Source organism: Rhinichthys klamathensis, unplaced genomic scaffold (genome assembly GCF_029890125.1).
Source record: "Rhinichthys klamathensis goyatoka isolate OS25496 unplaced genomic scaffold, OSU_Roscu_1.1 h1tg000481l_1, whole genome shotgun sequence".
Classification (NCBI taxonomy): Eukaryota; Metazoa; Chordata; class Actinopteri; order Cypriniformes; family Leuciscidae; genus Rhinichthys; species Rhinichthys klamathensis.
The window spans coordinates 5001-21851 of record NW_026606968.1 but is presented as its reverse complement, the minus strand read 5'-3'; the positions used below and the strand labels follow the sequence as shown (position 1 = coordinate 21851).

General features: G+C 42.5%; 2 protein-coding genes across 6 annotated transcripts in view; both read right to left on the bottom strand.

Annotated features, from left to right (window-relative positions):
* Positions 1-1402: 1402 nt before the first annotated feature.
* Positions 1403-14587, bottom strand: cep57 (centrosomal protein 57). Of its 5 annotated transcripts, none has more exons than XR_008804089.1 (12): positions 14399-14586; positions 13811-13958; positions 7425-7558; positions 7274-7316; positions 7069-7190; positions 5865-6041; positions 4293-4391; positions 3996-4064; positions 3316-3527; positions 1980-2124; positions 1562-1769; positions 1403-1530 (listed from the first exon to the last, which is right to left on the bottom strand). XR_008804089.1 is itself a non-coding variant. In XM_056237198.1 (11 exons), exons 1-11 carry the CDS (start codon positions 14435-14437, stop codon positions 1620-1622), a joined length of 1332 nt encoding a protein of 443 aa, XP_056093173.1. In that variant the 5' UTR covers positions 14438-14587; the 3' UTR covers positions 1403-1619. The 5 variants fall into 5 exon arrangements, 2 of the variants coding, with proteins under 2 accessions (XP_056093173.1, XP_056093172.1); XR_008804090.1 differs by having other exon boundaries at positions 1403-1501; XR_008804091.1 differs by having other exon boundaries at positions 1439-1472.
* Positions 14588-16300: 1713 nt separating this feature from the next.
* The window catches only part of LOC130072177 (endothelin-converting enzyme-like 1), a gene marked incomplete at its 5' end in the record, with an annotated part of 3342 nt that continues 2791 nt past the window's right edge, over positions 16301-16851 (bottom strand). Inside the window, one exon of the mRNA XM_056237142.1 lies at positions 16301-16577. Coding sequence (XP_056093117.1) covers positions 16478-16577 — 100 coding nt within the window. The remainder of the gene's footprint in view (positions 16578-16851) is intronic.

Below are 16851 nucleotides of genomic sequence, written 5' to 3'. Positions count from 1 at the left end.
TGTTTTCTAGAGTAATTTAGTATTGAACGGTATTTTGTGAAGGTCTGTATGGAGACACACGTGTAGATATCGTACAAGTTGATTGTGTCTTTTGCGTAGATGAAGTTGAGGATTATGAATGAAAATATAAATAACTATACTTTTCATTTAAATAAATTTATTCAAATACTCCGTTGGTGTAGCAGTCAAACAAACGTTATTCATGCGATTTTTATTCAGTGCTGTAAAAATAAATATTTCAAACATTTTATGTCATTCTGAGCACCAGCGTATGAACACACACACACGCTCACACACACACTGTAACTTTAATTGCTGCTCAATTCAAATAAAATGACATGTTTTTAAACAAATCTGTAATATTCATTTAGCTGGTCACATCTCACCTTCACTATCGTGAAAAAACACTAAATGAATATAATAAAAGTCAAAGGTGACACGTTACAAAAAGGTCTCTAGTTAATGCATTAAACAAACAAGGAATATTTATTATTTCACATTTGCATTTATTAACCATTGTTTATGTTAGTTAATCAATGTTCATGTTCGTTCATAGAGCTTTAATGTTAACAGATGTTGATCATAGAAATGTTAATAAATACAGTGAAAGTATTGCTTGTTTCATGTTAACTAATGAAACCTGATCGTAAAGTGTTATCAGGCCACATTACACCAAACAAAAACTGGTTCTTGGAATGTCGGGAATATTAATTTTAAACATGAAAAACAAGTAAACATTCAGTCTTTCAGGAGCTGCACAGAAATTCTGGGTAATGTCTGAGGTAGAAGCTGAAGTTCATTAGAAACATTTCTCAACCCATAATAAAACATCTTCATGTGATAAAAGTGACACATACCAATGAAAACAGAGTTTATCTTCATTCATTTGAATCTTAATCACTGATGTGAACCGATTCTATACGATTTCTGTACAGGTCACATGACCAAAAAAAAAAAAAACCACACGGTTAAAATAAATTATATTCTACATAATTAAAACTAGGAACATGGAGATTCTCTGCATCGTGACATTATTTTTTAAATGACAATTTAATACATTTTATGCAAATTATGAAATGGATTTTCTTTTTTTACAAATATTAAAAATGTAATGTTATATATATATATATATATATATATATATATTTCACAAATATTAATTATGAAAAAAAGTTACATAAATGTAAAAAAATATATTTTTTAAATTTGAATATTTTTTGTACTTTATGCCCAATTAAATGATTTATTAAATCATTTACACTGTAATATCGTACAGTACAAAATGTGTCGTGAAAAAAAAAAAAAAACAAATTGGCGTGAAAAATAAAAACGCAAAAAATTGTAGTAAAAAAAAAAATATTGTAGCAAAAATGGAAAAAATTGTTGTGAAAAAAAAATTCTAACCTTTACCGACCTTTGACCCGAGCATGTTTTAGTGGCGACCTTTGACCCGGGCATGTTTTAGTGGCGACCTTTGTCCCGGGCATGTTTTAGTGGCGACCTTTGACGCGGGCATGTTTTAGTGGCGACCTTTGACCCGGGCATATGTTTTAGTGGTGACCTTTGACCCGGGCATGTTTAGAGCCATGGACCCGAGTGTTCCGCTAAACCCGCTGGCGTCAGTGGTCCCAGCGCAGCGAGCTCTGCAGCGAGCGCATGTCCTTCAGTAGACTCAGACTCTCTCTGATCCGCTCGCCGGGTCTCACCCGCACCGACACCGATCCTCCACCGGGGGTCTGTTTACCACTGCGCTTCCTCAGCCGCTCCATCTGACACACACACAATCATCTCAACATCAAACCTACAACATTTAAGAACAGATGGATGGGTGGGTGGGTGGATGATGGGTGGATGTGTGGATATTGATGGGTGGATGATGGGTGGATGGGTGGATGGGTGGGGGGATGGATTGGTGGGTATCTATGGCTATTTTCATGGCAAAAATTAAATTACAAAAATAGAAATATTATTGAGATAACCTGAGCTTGATGGCGCCTGACTTGAGCGATCTGCTCTCCTTTATTCTCCATTCTCTTCACGAGCGTCTCCATCTCTCGCTCCATGTTCTGCCGGAGTCGATCCGAAGCGCAGGACTGGATCTGTGTGCACAACTCCTGCTGCTCGCTGACACACACACACACACACACACACACACACACACACACACACACACACACACACACACACACACACACACACACATCATCACGCTGTCGTCTTCTCATGAGCATAGCCTTCACGAGGTCGAGATTAACTGCTCTTTTGATACTTTAATGTCTCTGTTAGAGCTTGACTGATCGTGGTCACCAGCTCTTTAACTATGAACCAATTGATTCACAAAGTGATTCGCTCGTTCGAAGCGCTGAATGAACTCAAGCTGGAAACACACAATAAAACAATACAGCAGTTCAGGGATGTTCGGAGTAATCCCGTGCACCATGACTTCGAGCCGAACGCCCCCAGAGCCTTTCCCCTCGGTCCAACACTATTAGAGTTAGGGCTTGTTCAGAGAGAGCCCAGCGGCTCAGTGCAGGCGCTGACGGGTCCAGTAATGGTTCCACTCTTCTACAGCAGTGCACCGGTTCTGTGCTCGTAGAATGAGGCATTGGAGAGTTTGTAAGTACATCGGGACTTTATTTACTCCGAAACATCCCTTTAAGAACGGCATATGTGTGAGTGAAAAATGACAGAAAAAATACTATATAGTATTTATTAATATATACATTTTGTTGTGTTTTTGTCAGTTTATTAATTATTATAGTATTTATAAATATTATGAATTAAATTTTATTGTTATATTTTCCATTTAAATTTTTGTTGTTTTGTGTTTTTGTCTGTTTATAAATGTTTTGTTGTTTATTTGTTTGAAACCAAATATGATTTTTTAAATTTTATTAGTTTAGCTATTTATTTAATTCTAAATAACCAGTGTAAATTTTTAATTTTTTATTCCAGTCTTAGTAATTTCAGTACTTTCAGGCTAAACTAAACGAAAATTTGAAATGTTGTCTTGTCAACTAACTGGAAATAAGATTCTTTTTATATTTTATATAATTTGAATTAGATTTACTTTTAGTTAACGATAATAACACTAGTCCAAAGTTCATTAGTTTTTATTTGTTTGTTTGAACCTAATATGTTTATTCAGTTTTAATTTAGTTATTTGATACTACATTTTTTATTAAAATTATTTCAGTTTTAGTTCAACTAAAAGACAATTAAAAAAATTTCTAAAAAATAAACAGTTTTTCAGTTAACATTTATTTTATTTCAATGTAATATTTGTATTGTTATTTTAATGACCATAATCCTCACCAGCTCATGAGTCTGAACTCGTCCTGAAGCGCCAGCAGCAGCTCCGACAGCTCTTCCCTGCAGGAGGCGGAGCCAGTGGGGGAGGGGGCGGGGCCACTGGAGGAGGGGGCGTGTCCCAGCACACGCTCGTTACACAGCTGAGGATGATGATGCTTCATGAGATGAAGGACCCGCTGCACGTTCGCTCGCACCGAGTGACTCGAGCTCGTCGACTGAACAGAGACGCGGATTAAACATCAATCATTACTAACTTCAGAAATAACTTCAATAAATAAAATAACTTCAAACTGTGTCAGAAATTATCATTAAAAACTCATAAGTGACACTCTCTCTCTCTCACACACACACACATTCTCTCTCTCTCTCTCACACACACACTCTCTCTCACACACACACACTCTATCTCTCTCTCTCTCTCTCCCTCACACACACACTCTCTCTCACACTCACACACTCTCTCACACACACTCTCTCTCTCTCTCTATCTCTCTCTCTCTCTCTCACACACACACTCTCTCTCACACTCACACACTCTCTCACACACACTCTCTCTCTCTCTCTCTATCTCTCTCTCACACACACTCTCTCACTCTCACTCTCACTCTCACTCTCACTCTCACTCTCTCTCTCTCTCTCTCTCTCTCACTATTAAACTGAAAAGCGAGAGAGTGTGTGTTTACCGTCCCGGTCACGAACGGCACGTCTCCCAGACTGAGTCTGTAATGCGGCTGCGGGACGGACGGCTCTCTCTGCAGAAACACACACACACACACACACACATTATACATCATCAAACCGCTCTGTAATAACCTTCGGAACATGGATAGGAATAACACTGTAAAGCTGGAGGAAAGCACGGCTTTAACTTCAGTTACGTCTCTGATTAGTCAGGATGACAGTGTTGCAATGTCGCTTGGACTTCATCAGCTCTGAGTGTTTGTTGTAACAGGAGAGAATCTGATCCTGCACTCGTTTACCGTTGAGGAGCTTTTCTTCTGTTTGATCCGGCTCGGTTTATGAGGACGAGGAGAAACAGACTGAATGAGCAGACGATTGACTTCAAGACCCGTCTGTAGCTGACAACAGAGAAGAGGACATGATTAACACACACACACCCACACACTGACTCACTCACTGACTCACTCACTCACTGACTGACTCACTGACTCACTCACTGACTCACTCACTGACTCACTCACTGACTCACTCACTGACTCACTCACTGACTCACTCACTGACTCACTCACTGACTCACTCACTCACTGAATCACTCACTCACTGACTCACTCACTCACTGACTCACTCACTCACTGACTCACTCACTCACTGACTCACTCACTCACTGACTCACTCACTCACTGACTCACTCACTCACTGACTCACTCACTCACTGACTCACTCACTCACTGACTCACTCACTCACTGACTCACTCACTCACTGACTCACTCACTCACTCACTCACTCACTGACTCACTGACTCACTCACTGACTCACTCACTCACTGACTCACTCACTGACTCACTCACTGACTCACTCACTGACTCACTCACTGACTCACTCACTGACTGACTCACTCACTGACTCACTCACTGACTCACTCACTGACTCACTCACTGACTCACTCACTGACTCACTCACTGACTCACTCACTCACTGACTCACTCACTGACTCACTCACTGACTCACTCACTCACTGACTCACTCACTGACTCACTCACTGACTCACTCACTGACTCACTCACTGACTCACTCACTGACTCACTCACTGACTCACTCACTGACTCACTCACTGACACACTCACTGACACACTCACTCACTGACTCACTCACTGACTCACTCACTGACTCACTCACTGACTCACTCACTGACTCACTCACTGACTCACTCACTCACTCACTCACTGACTCACTCACTGACTCACTCACTGACTCACTGACTCACTCACTGACTCACTCACTGACTCACTCACTGACTCAAACACTGACTCAAACACTGACTCAAACACTGACTCAAACACTGACTCAAACACTGACTCAAACACTGACTCACTCACTGACTCACTCACTGACTCACTCACTGACTCACTCACTGACTCACTCACTGACTCACTCACTGACTCACTCACTGACTCACTGACTCACTCACTGACTCACTCACTGACTCACTCACTGACTCACTCACTGACTCACTCACTGACTCACTCACTGACTCACTCACTGACTCACTCACTGACTCACTCACTGACTCAAACACTGACTCAAACACTGACTCAAACACTGACTCAAACACTGACTCAAACACTGACTCAAACACTGACTCACACTCACTCACTCAAACACTGACTCACTCACTCACTGAATCACTCACTCACTGACTCACTCAAACACTGACTCAAACACTCACTCACTGACTCACTCACTCACTCAAACACTGACTCACTCACTCACTCACACACTCAGTCACTCACTCACTCACTCACTCACTGACTCACTGACTCACTCACTCACTCACTCACTCACACACACACACTCACTCACTCACACACACCTGAGCTGCTCTCTCCTGCACCAGTTTCCTCTGATGTTCCTCTTCCTGCAGTTTCCTCTCCAGCGTTCGGATCTTCCTCTCAGTGACGCTCTGAGTCTCAGTCAGTCGGTGATACTCCTGTTCCAGAACATCCAGCTTACACAACTGATCCACAGCACACACACGCTCCAGAGACACCTGACACACACACAGGAGGATGAATGAGTCTGTCTCTACACACCTGCTTAAGTGGGACAGGTGAGTGAGTGATTCAGTGAGTGAGTGAGTCAGTGTGTGAGTCAGTGAGTGAGTCAGTGAGTGAGTGAGTGAGTGAGTGAGTGAGTGAGTGAGTCAGTGTGTGAGTCAGTGAGTGAGTCAGTGAGTGAGTGAGTGAGTGAGTGAGTGAGTGAGTGAGTGAGTGAGTGAGTGTGTGAGTCAGTGTGTGAGTCAGTGAGTGAGTGAGTGAGTGAGTGAGTGAGTGAGTCAGTGAGTGAGTCAGTGAGTGAGTGAGTGAGTGAGTGTGTGAGTGAGTGAGTGTGTGAGTGAGTGAGTGAGTGAGTCAGTGAGTGAGTGAGTGAGTGAGTGAGTGAGTGAGTGTGTGAGTGAGTGAGTCAGTGAGTGAGTGAGTGTGTGAGTGTGTGTGTGAGTGTGTGAGTGTGAGTGAGTGAGTCAGTGAGTCAGTGAGTGAGTGAGTGTGTGAGTGAGTGTGTGAGTGTGAGTGAGTGAGTGTGTGAGTGAGTGAGTGAGTCAGTGTGTGAGTCAGTGAGTGAGTCAGTGAGTGAGTGAGTGAGTGAGTGAGTGAGTGAGTGAGTGTGTGAGTGAGTGAGTGAGTGAGTGAGTGTGTGAGTGAGTGAGTGAGTCAGTGAGTGAGTCAGTGAGTGAGTCAGTGAGTGAGTGTGTGAGTGAGTGTGTGAGTGAGTGAGTGAGTGAGTGAGTGAGTGAGTCAGTGAGTGTGTGAGTGAATCAGTGAGTGAGTGAGTGAGTGAGTGAGTGAGTGAGTGTGTGAGTGAATCAGTGAGTGAGTGAGTCATTGAGTGAGTGTGTGAGTGAGTGTGTGAGTGGATCAGTGAGTGAGTGTGTGAGTGAGTGTGTGAGTGAGTGAATCAGTGAGTAAGTGAGTGAGTGAATCAGTGAGTAAGTGAGTGAGTGTGTGTGTGTGTGTGTGTGTGTGTGTGTGTGTGTGTGTGTGTGTGTGTGTGTGTGTGTGAGACTGAGTGTGTCTCACCTGTTGTTGCAGCACAGCGGTTCTGTCTGACTCTGTGTGTCGTACGCTCTTCCTCATGAGCTCCAACTGTCTCTCCAACCGCGAGCATCGGGTCTCGGCCGCAGACAGCTGAGTGCGCAGGTCTACACACACACACACACACACACACTATCATCACTGATCTCCTGAATAATACGAGTCAGACTGGTGTGTGCTTTAGTCGCACCGGTGTCGGGTCTCTCCGGGGAGTGTGTGTGTTCTCGTCGCTCTGAAGAGTGTGTGTGTTCTCGTCGCTCTGAAGAGTGTGTGTGTTCTCGTCGCTCCGGGGAGTGTGTGTGTTCTCGTCGCTCTGAAGAGTGTGTGTGTTCTCGTCGCTCCGGGGAGTGTGTGTGTTCTCGTCGCTCCGGGGAGTGTGTATGTTGTCGTCGCTCTGAAGAGTGTGTGTGTTGTCGTCGCTCCAGCTCCAGGCGACGGATCTTCTCCTGCAGGTTCTTCAGCGCTGAAATAATCGCTGCAAACACACGTACAACACTTCAGACACGTCTACATCTCGTTAAGATGATTCCTCTTCTATAAATCGCTCAGGAAAAGCCCGTGAGTGTCCAGCAGGCGGAGCTGTTCACCAGAACCTGCAGAATCCTCTCAGCATCGCCACAGAAATGGGTTTTACTGTCATTGAGATACATTATAAATTCATATAAATCAATTTATTTATGTATGAAATGATGTAAAAATAAATTAAAAGACTATTACGAACTATGTTTCCATCCAAAGTTGCACAAAACTGGAATATGGAATAAGACATGTGTGAATATGTGTTCATGAGAGCATAATCATCACTATCTGGTGTAAAATATCAGTAGGGTTGGGTACCGAAACTCGGTGCCAATAGGGAACCGGTTCCGACGTAAACGGTAGTAACCAGACCGAATAAGAACGAAAATTTCGGTGCCTGATTTCGGTGCCTAACTTCATTAGGCACACACGCGCACACACACACACACACACACACACACACACAAGGTCTCTCGCTCGCTCTCTCTCCGCCGTGCGTGTGCTACACACAGAGCCGATCCTGGCATCCCTGGGGCCCTAAGCAAAAATCTGTTAAGGGGCCCTCCTACCTGACCCATGTAAACCATTTGCCATTGCCACACAGTCACACCTGACACCCCAGTTCTCCCACTACAATCCTCCCTCGTTTAGTTAGTACTAATGAAAATGTAATTCCTGATATCAGAAATAGACATATTTTATATTAATATCAATAATTCACATTTTAAATAGTACAAATTTAATTATTGATATCAAAAATGCATCCTGTGAATTAATAAAAGCTAAAATGGCTTGCCATTGCATGTCACTGTGTTTTAAATGATAAAAGCAATAATTGATACTTAATGGTTATTATTTACTGATTGATGTGCATCCATATTGACCAGTATGTCCAGCCAATCAACATTTTAAATGCAATAGTCAATATCAATAGATTGCTTTCCATCTTGCTTTATTGCAGGGTTGTAACTATTCTGATTTGGAGACTTGATAATCATTGTCTTGTTTTAAAGTGAGCGCCTAATGAGGAGTGCCATAACGCCCATATTGTACTGGTAACTGGTCCCCATAGATTTTTTTTTTTCTGGAAAGTGCGCGTTTCATTTCGTGCACGCGCATTTGAACTCATGTTAACGCGCGACGCGGTTATCTTTTCCGAGCTGCAGTTTATAAACAAAAACCGTTGCCCTTTGTATTATCAAACGTAATATCATGAAAGTGTGTATCTATAGCCTACCACGAATTTAATTTATCGTGCTATTTATACGCCAAAAATGTTTTTTGCGTGCATATGCTACGCACTGTAAATCTCTTGGGTAGGATTAGGGGTGTAGAGTGCGTGCATATTACACGCCAAAAAGTGCGTATCATATGCACGCAAAAACTATTTTTGGCGTATAAATGGCACGAGAAATTAAATTCGTGGTATAAATACGCGCTTTCATGAGATCGGGCTGGAGACAGACAGAGATGCACATCAACTTAACTTTACTGTTCTGTTCTGTGCTGACATCAAACTTGGAGAGGAGAGAACACAAGTTTACCTGATCGCTGTTCCTGCAATTCACTCACATGGTGTTTTTCTCTCAGTTTCTCTTTTCGTGACCAGAAGGATAGTTCGATGTTGTAAACTTTGATTGACGCGCTTTGACGCGAGGGGGAGGCGGGGCCTTGAGTAATTTGCGGGGCCCTACGCAGCTTGCGTAGTGTGCGTATAGGGAGGATCGGCTCTGGCTACACAGTTTGGAGCACAGTCTCTTCTGTCTCGCAAGCGCGCTCTTTCTCGCAAGGTTTGGCTGCATTTCACGTGTAAAATTACGTGTCAGAACGCCCTCTGGGTGTGCCGATAGTCTGAATCCCATATAGAATCAAGCCAATTCATTGGCTGATGGCGCGGGCGCCGCATCGACGCACTTACGTCGTCATATGTTGGCGCGCGCGCGCCATCTGCTCCTCAGATTTCTCTGCCGAAAAAGGAAGCTGGTCGGCAGCGCGAGGAGCTTGGCAGCGTCCCGTTCCCTATTGAGAGAACATAGGTTACACCAGTAACCAGAGATGTTCTCTTTCATAGGTTCACTCAAAGAAGCAGTGGATTTGTAGGCTGCTGTATCACGTGCCGTTTGAACTGACGCGCTACAGCGATCTGTCACATTTCAAAGAGCCAAAACGTTATTTATTGTGTGAATCTCGTAAAAATATTGACAGAATCTGACAGCTGTGGATTTGTTCCCTATCAAAAGTAACCTTCTCTGTCTTGTCTGTCCGTGTCCTCTTTGTCCGCGATTTTTCTGTGTGAAAAGGGTCAATTGCGTGAGTCTCACGGTCAATGCGTGAGAGTTGGCAGCTCTGCCTCTGCCTGCTAGTAATCTCTATTAATCTCCAGTATTATTACATTGTTTGATACAATATTGTTTCATTTGATATTATGTAAATATGAATTTTTATTTTATATTGGTTTTATTATTACCATATAGGGTTGCCACCTATGTCTGATAAAAAACCTGGACATATCGATGACCTGATCGACCGCTTTGCTCACAAGTCAAAATGTCCATTAGACATTAGACCCACAAGACAAAATTGGCCTTTGTGCAGTAAGATTGTGCATAGTCGTGACTCGTGAATATTTTAAACATCTCAAGTATTCTCACTTATCTTACTTAACTTATAGCTTACCTGATTGCTTAGATACTGGTGCTCGTGCTTGCTTTTGCTCCCTCTTTGCTAAAGAAATAAGTAGAGGGATGACATTAGATTTGCATTTACCATACCTTAGCCACATCTATAGCCACTTTTATTTAGTATGTCTCAATCAGACATTGGAATAACAAAATCATAAATAGATAGGCCTAAGCTTACCTAGTCTTCCATCTATACTTGGCGTTTCCCTTTGCTGCAGCTATCAGTGGTTTCTGTTCTTCAATGAATGTCTTGAATTCAGTGCATGACAATTTGAAATTCAATCTGACCTGAAGCTCAGACTTCACCATTGCAACTGACAGTCTGTTTCTTTTATCGGACCAAACATCCTCCATATGACTGAACACTCTTTCTGCATAGGCATTACTGACTGGTATGGAAAAAACAAAAGCAACTACTTTCAACAGCTCGGTGGATTCAGTTGCCTTGCTAAAAAAATAGGCCCACTTTCTGTCTGGGGTAAGGTCTGTTGGAATGGTGTGTAAGACCTCATTCAGAATGACTACATCACCATACAGCTTGTCTTCTTCAACATCCAGGGCCAGTTTTTCCACTAACACTTCCAACTCTGACCATTGGAGTGATTGTCCTTCATGAAGGCTGAGACAGCCAATGTGTGCAAGAACCTGGTCATTGAAGTCAAATTTATCCTCAAGATACAGCACTGCCTTCTCAAAAAATCTGTCCACCAGGCTCCTGAACTGTTCCTGTTGCTGGGGTAAAAGGCTCCTCAGTATTTGTTTTGCTTTACTGCCATAGAATTTGTCTGTGCGCCTTGCGATCAGCTGACTGTGCAATCTGTTCATCACAGAGTAAACGTCAATCACAGTAGCACTGTCACTCTCTAGCACCCTAATAGATGAATCAAATTCTTGCATCACATTGTGCATGAATGCAAGGATACATTCAGCCACAGTACAGTCTACATTTTCTGCATCACTTGCACCACACACAAATGTCCAGATGATACTTGGGCAGTCCTCCTTTCCCAGGGATACAAAATAAGACTTTAAAGCTGGCCAACACTCTAAAATCCTCTGTATCGCTGGCAGCAAAGACAGCCAGCGTGTGGGGACATGCCTCAGAATCTCCCTGTATTTTGTATTAGTAAATTCACAGAAGTCCTTAAGCAATTCCACTTTTTTAGCAGAACAACTGAATTCACTATACACCTTCAGCACAAAGGCCTCCACGTCACACCCTCCAGCACTAAAGACACGATTAGCTGCTTTTACAGTGTTGTTTATGATGTGACACTTGCAATTGCCCTTCACAATTTGTGGGTTAGCTTCTCTGAGTTTCTGAAAAACTGAGTTGTGCCGACCATAATTAACTGATGCGTTATCTGCACCATAGGCACTGATCTGGCTGACTGAAAGTCCATTGTTCTCAGTAATAGACGCTATTTGTTTGAATATGGCTTCACTAGATTCGTTGGAGTCGTCGTAAAAGTCTAACAATCCATACTTCACACCCTCGGATGCACAGAAATACTGGACTGTGTAGGGAAACAATTTTGTGTGCCCAGAATTGGATGCATCAGAACATACTGCAAAATAGTGCGCTTTCTGCAACTCTGCTGCTAATCTTTGCTGACTAAATGGTGCCAACACATTTTCTATTAAGGCCTCACTTTTAGTCCTGCCACAAGACATTTTAGTTGCAATATCAGAGTCACTGAATATTTTTGCACTGACCTTGTTCCCACAGTCAGTTGACAGGTAGCTATGGCCATGTCGCACACCGTGATAGGTAGCTGTTAATTCGGCGACAGTAATTTTGTCCTCTGAGTTTTTTGAAATCATGAATGATGAAATTGCCTTTGTTTTTCTGGTTACTTGAACGCGACTCTGATGTTTCTTCGTTTTAGCATGGTCATCCAAAGCAGTTTTGCCTTCATGTTTAACCAGAATTTTAACTGAGCATACGGAGCAAGTAGCATATAGTGGATCGCCTGGTGTTTGCTTTAGCCATGTGGAATAATTGTCATTTTTCATCCAGTCATTATTGAAGTATGTCGAACGTTTCATTTTCTTTTTTACTGGCCTGTCAGTCTTTGTTGACACACTGTCATCTTCGTCCTCCGTCTCGCCACCCATGTTAACACTACCAAATGATGTTGACGATGTACAATCTTCTTGACTTCTTCAATTTGCCGCCTGTAGTAACTGGCTAGCTGCCAAGACAGACGCGCTAGATGACGTAGTCTACGTCGCGTCACATGACACACCCGTCCCAGAGCCAATGATAGCGCATTCTACACACAAGAGACACCCTGAGAGTCACCGACCACTCTGTGCACAATGCATAGGCTATTTCAAGTGAGAAAATAGTAAGTTGAACATACATATTCACGTAGCCTTTCGAAAACCGGGACATTCAATGTCCCGGGAGAGTGGATAAATTTCCCGGGACAGGTTATTAAAAAGAAGGACAATCCCGGTAAAACCGGGACAGGTGGCAACCCTATTACCATATGTTACTTGTATTTATATTGTTTAAAGATTTAAGTTAATATTGTGTCCAGTTTGGCCCTGTAAATTAAAGGGTATTATTTTTTGATAAAGTGTGTGCGGTTTCATTTTCTTAAGTACCGATTTAAGAACCGTTTAAGCACCGGAACCGTTTAAAAAATACCGAGTAGGTACTGGAATCGGATAAAACCCAAACGATACCCAACCCTAAATATCAGTCATAAAAGCGTGAGTTTCTGCAGTCGGCCGTTTCCCTCTGTCATGAACGAGTGTGTGTGAATCATTCATGAGCGGATTCACAGACTGTCACTGGATCATCTCGCGCTCGCTCTACGGGCATCAGTGTATCTGAGCGTGAGCTCTCAGGTGACAGCACGTGTGTGTGTGTGTGTGTGTGTGTGTGTGTGTGTGTGTGTGTGTATACCTGCACCGCTGCTCTCAGGAAAGGCTCTCACGGCTCTTCTACTGTAGGGCAGGAGTGTGTGTGTGTGTGTGTGTGTGTGAGTGTGTGTGTACCTGCACCGCTGCTCTCAGGAAAGGCTCTCACGGCTCTTCTACTGTAGGGCAGGAGTGTGTGTGTGTGTGTGTGTGTGTGAGTGTGTGTGTACCTGCACCGCTGCTCTCAGGAAAGGCTCTCACGGCTCTTCTACTGTAGGGCAGGAGTGTGTGTGTGTGTGAGTGTGTGTGTGTGTGTGTGTACCTGCACCGCTGCTCTCAGGAAAGGCTCTCACGGCTCTGCTGCTGTAGGGCAGGAGTGTGTGTGTGTGTGAGTGTGTGTGTGTGTGTACCTGCACCGCTGCTCTCAGGAAAGGCTCTCACGGCTCTGCTGCTGTAAGGCAGGAGTGTGTGTGTGTGTGTGTGTGTGTGTGTGTGTACCTGCACCGCTGCTCTCAGGAAAGGCTCTCACGGCTCTGCTGCTGTAAGGCAGGAGTGTGTGTGTGTGTGTGTGTGTACCTGCACCGCTGCTCTCAGGAAAGGCTCTCACGGCTCTGCTGCTGTAGGGCAGGAGTGTGTGTGTGTGTGAGTGTGTGTACCTGCACCGCTGCTCTCAGGAAAGGCTCTCACGGCTCTGCTGCTGTAGGGCAGGAGTGTGTGTGTGTGTGTGTTGATGAAGGGACGTCTTGTGGGATATTCGGCATAAGAGGGCAGAGACAGGCTGTCAGACATCGCCAACACACACTCCTAAAGAGAAACACACACACACACAAGATCATACTGTAAAAACACATACAGTGCAAATAAATGATCATACTGTTTCAATAATCTGTTTTATTATTACTAGTTAATGTTCAATCAAACAATATGAGAGAGAAGGAAGTGAGCCTGAAAATGTGTGTTCATGGATAACAACTTTACCAAAACAAAATTATGAAAAACAGGAAGAAACACCAACAGAAAGTTCTGAGGGAGACAAAAGTTCATAATCATCAGCTGCTTTAGTGTAATATGATTTACAGGTAGTTTGATTTTAATATCATGATTCTATATATATATATATATGATGTTTAGTTACACATTATACTTGTATATTTCAATAGATGTCGTTATCTATATAAATGGTTATGCTAAAGTTACATGTTGAATGTGTGTGAAAGTTAAAGAAGCTGTAATGTTGTTTTTACCTTTTCTCGCCTCGCGCAGGGTTTCGAGTTCGTGTCCATTAAAATGCGAGTTTGATCTTAGATCATATTTAATTTATTACATTCAAGTTTTTTATGAGTTCTAGTTCAGTTTGTTGTGAATTTCTTAGTTGTGCAAACAGGAAACCAAACGCAAGCGCGCACAACAGAGGTTGTGAAGTCAGCGATGACAACATCCGGTCTGTAAATAAAAGTCATGAGACGTTCATAATAATATTTAAAGGTCATGTGCACTATTTCTGATTTTGAAAAACTGTGAAGATACCAGTCTATATAGTTTTAATTAGTTTAATCGTTTCTTTTTATAAAGTAACTTACGCTGTATAAAATATATTTTTATTAAAAATATATTCTATACAGCGTTAGTTACTGTACCGGAAGCGACTGTATTTTCACATATATCTGTTGTCTGTTTGAGCATCTCATTAAAAAGTACGAGTAAACTGTTCATATGATCTGTTTCGCATAAGTACATTTCAGAATACCAGGTAATATCGTAGAATTGAACTATGGCTTGCGTGCTGGTTAGCGACTGACTGGAAAAATAAATAAAAGTCCCAATATCTGCATTTAAATTCACCACGTAATGTAAATAGTGTGCAAGTTCAGTCTGTCCGTCATTTGTTTGTATAAATGATTAAAAGCACGAACTGTCAGTTGTTGCATATGATCTTGTTTAATTCCAAACATGGATTATGGAGAATTCAGCATTTTCCAGTTTTTCATTCAACCCAGATAGCACAAGTCTATTTGATGTTATATTTACATCTGGAAGACGTATTTTTAAGAGTGTTTGCTCATCTGCAAGACGTCTATAGGACCTCTCCTGTCAGATGTCAAATAGACGTTTAGAAGATGTCAGTTTAACATGCATTCTAAATCATTACATCTTAAAGACATCTTCTAAACGTCTATTTGACATCTGACAGGAAACGTCCTATAGACGTCTTGCAGATGAGCAAACACTCTTAAAAATACGTCTTCCAGATGTAAATATAACATCAAATAGACTTGTGCTATCTGGGAACAAAGTCTTATTTTGTGAGTGTGTGTGTGTGAGTGAGTGTGTGTGTGTGTGTGTGTGTAAGAGTTAGAGTGAGTGAGAGAGAGTGTGTGTGTGTGTGTGTGTGTGTGAGAGAGATAGTGTGTGTGTGTTTGTGTGTGTGAGTGAGTGTGTGTGTGAGAGTGAGAGAGTGTGTGTGTGTGTGTGAGAGAGAGAGAGTGTGTGTGTGTGTGAGTTAGAGAGTCAGTGTGTGTGTGTGTGTTTTAAACAGGAAACATGCTTTATTTGACCTGTACATTTTTCTAAACTTTCATATAATGCATCTGTACAAAGTTAATCTTTTTATCTTTCATGAGCAAAAACTTTATACAAAATTATAGTTCTATAATAATAATAATAATAATAATAACCCATGTTCACTTCTTTGCTGCAGTTGCATAAGTGCTCGTTTGGATTGGACAGATATCTGGGGTTATTTTGAAGTCCAGGCTTGATCTGGGAGAAATAAAAAGAACATCTTCCATCACAACCACATGAACGTCACATCAGGAACACGAGCTCTCGTTCAGATCTCACAAACAAGTCTGGAGCTATCCCAGAATGCACTCTGCTGTAAGTGGGAAGATGAAGTCTGGAGCTATCCCAGAATGCACTCTGCTGTAAGATGAGGGTCCGTGATGCATCTCACGAACATTGAAAATACCATTTGAGAAAATCAAACATCTTTTGCTCTTTGCCAACCAGTTTCTCCTTAAAAAACACGAAACTCCTCCGACAAAACACGTCATATCAAAACACCAGCATGCCTTTACGATACAGCGCCGTCTCTGTTCTCACACACACACACACACACACGCACACACACAACACAAGAACAGCCCGTACAAACATGACTCAAATAACACACTCCGCATCAGAATATAAAAATAAACATTTGAAAAGAAGGAGTTATGGCACATGAGGGTGATTTCCGGTGGAATGCTGTAAACATCGAACGGCGTCGTGATCGGATGATGATGTCGAGCAGCTCGGGGTCGCGAGGTCACGAGGGTCAAAGGTCACCAGACGGCACACTTGTTGACGGGGTTCATGGGTGATCCTCTGGGGCAGTGAAACACTCGGCCGAACTCCTCGAACTGCGACGCGCTGCCGATGACCCTACACACACACACACACACACACACACACACAGACACACAGACACACAGACACACACACACGTGTTTACTTCCAATAACTTTCCAGGGCCTTGAAAGATTTTATTTTCAGATTCACAAACGCTGAAGGATTGCAGGGAGCCGTGGGACCCTGGTGTTAATGAGGAACTGAGGAACCATTAACATCTCAGAATATGAAAATATACATGGAAACATATAAATGAAAGTACATAAATCTGCATTGTTTATCCTTTTGATTTTTCTTAAAAAAAAAT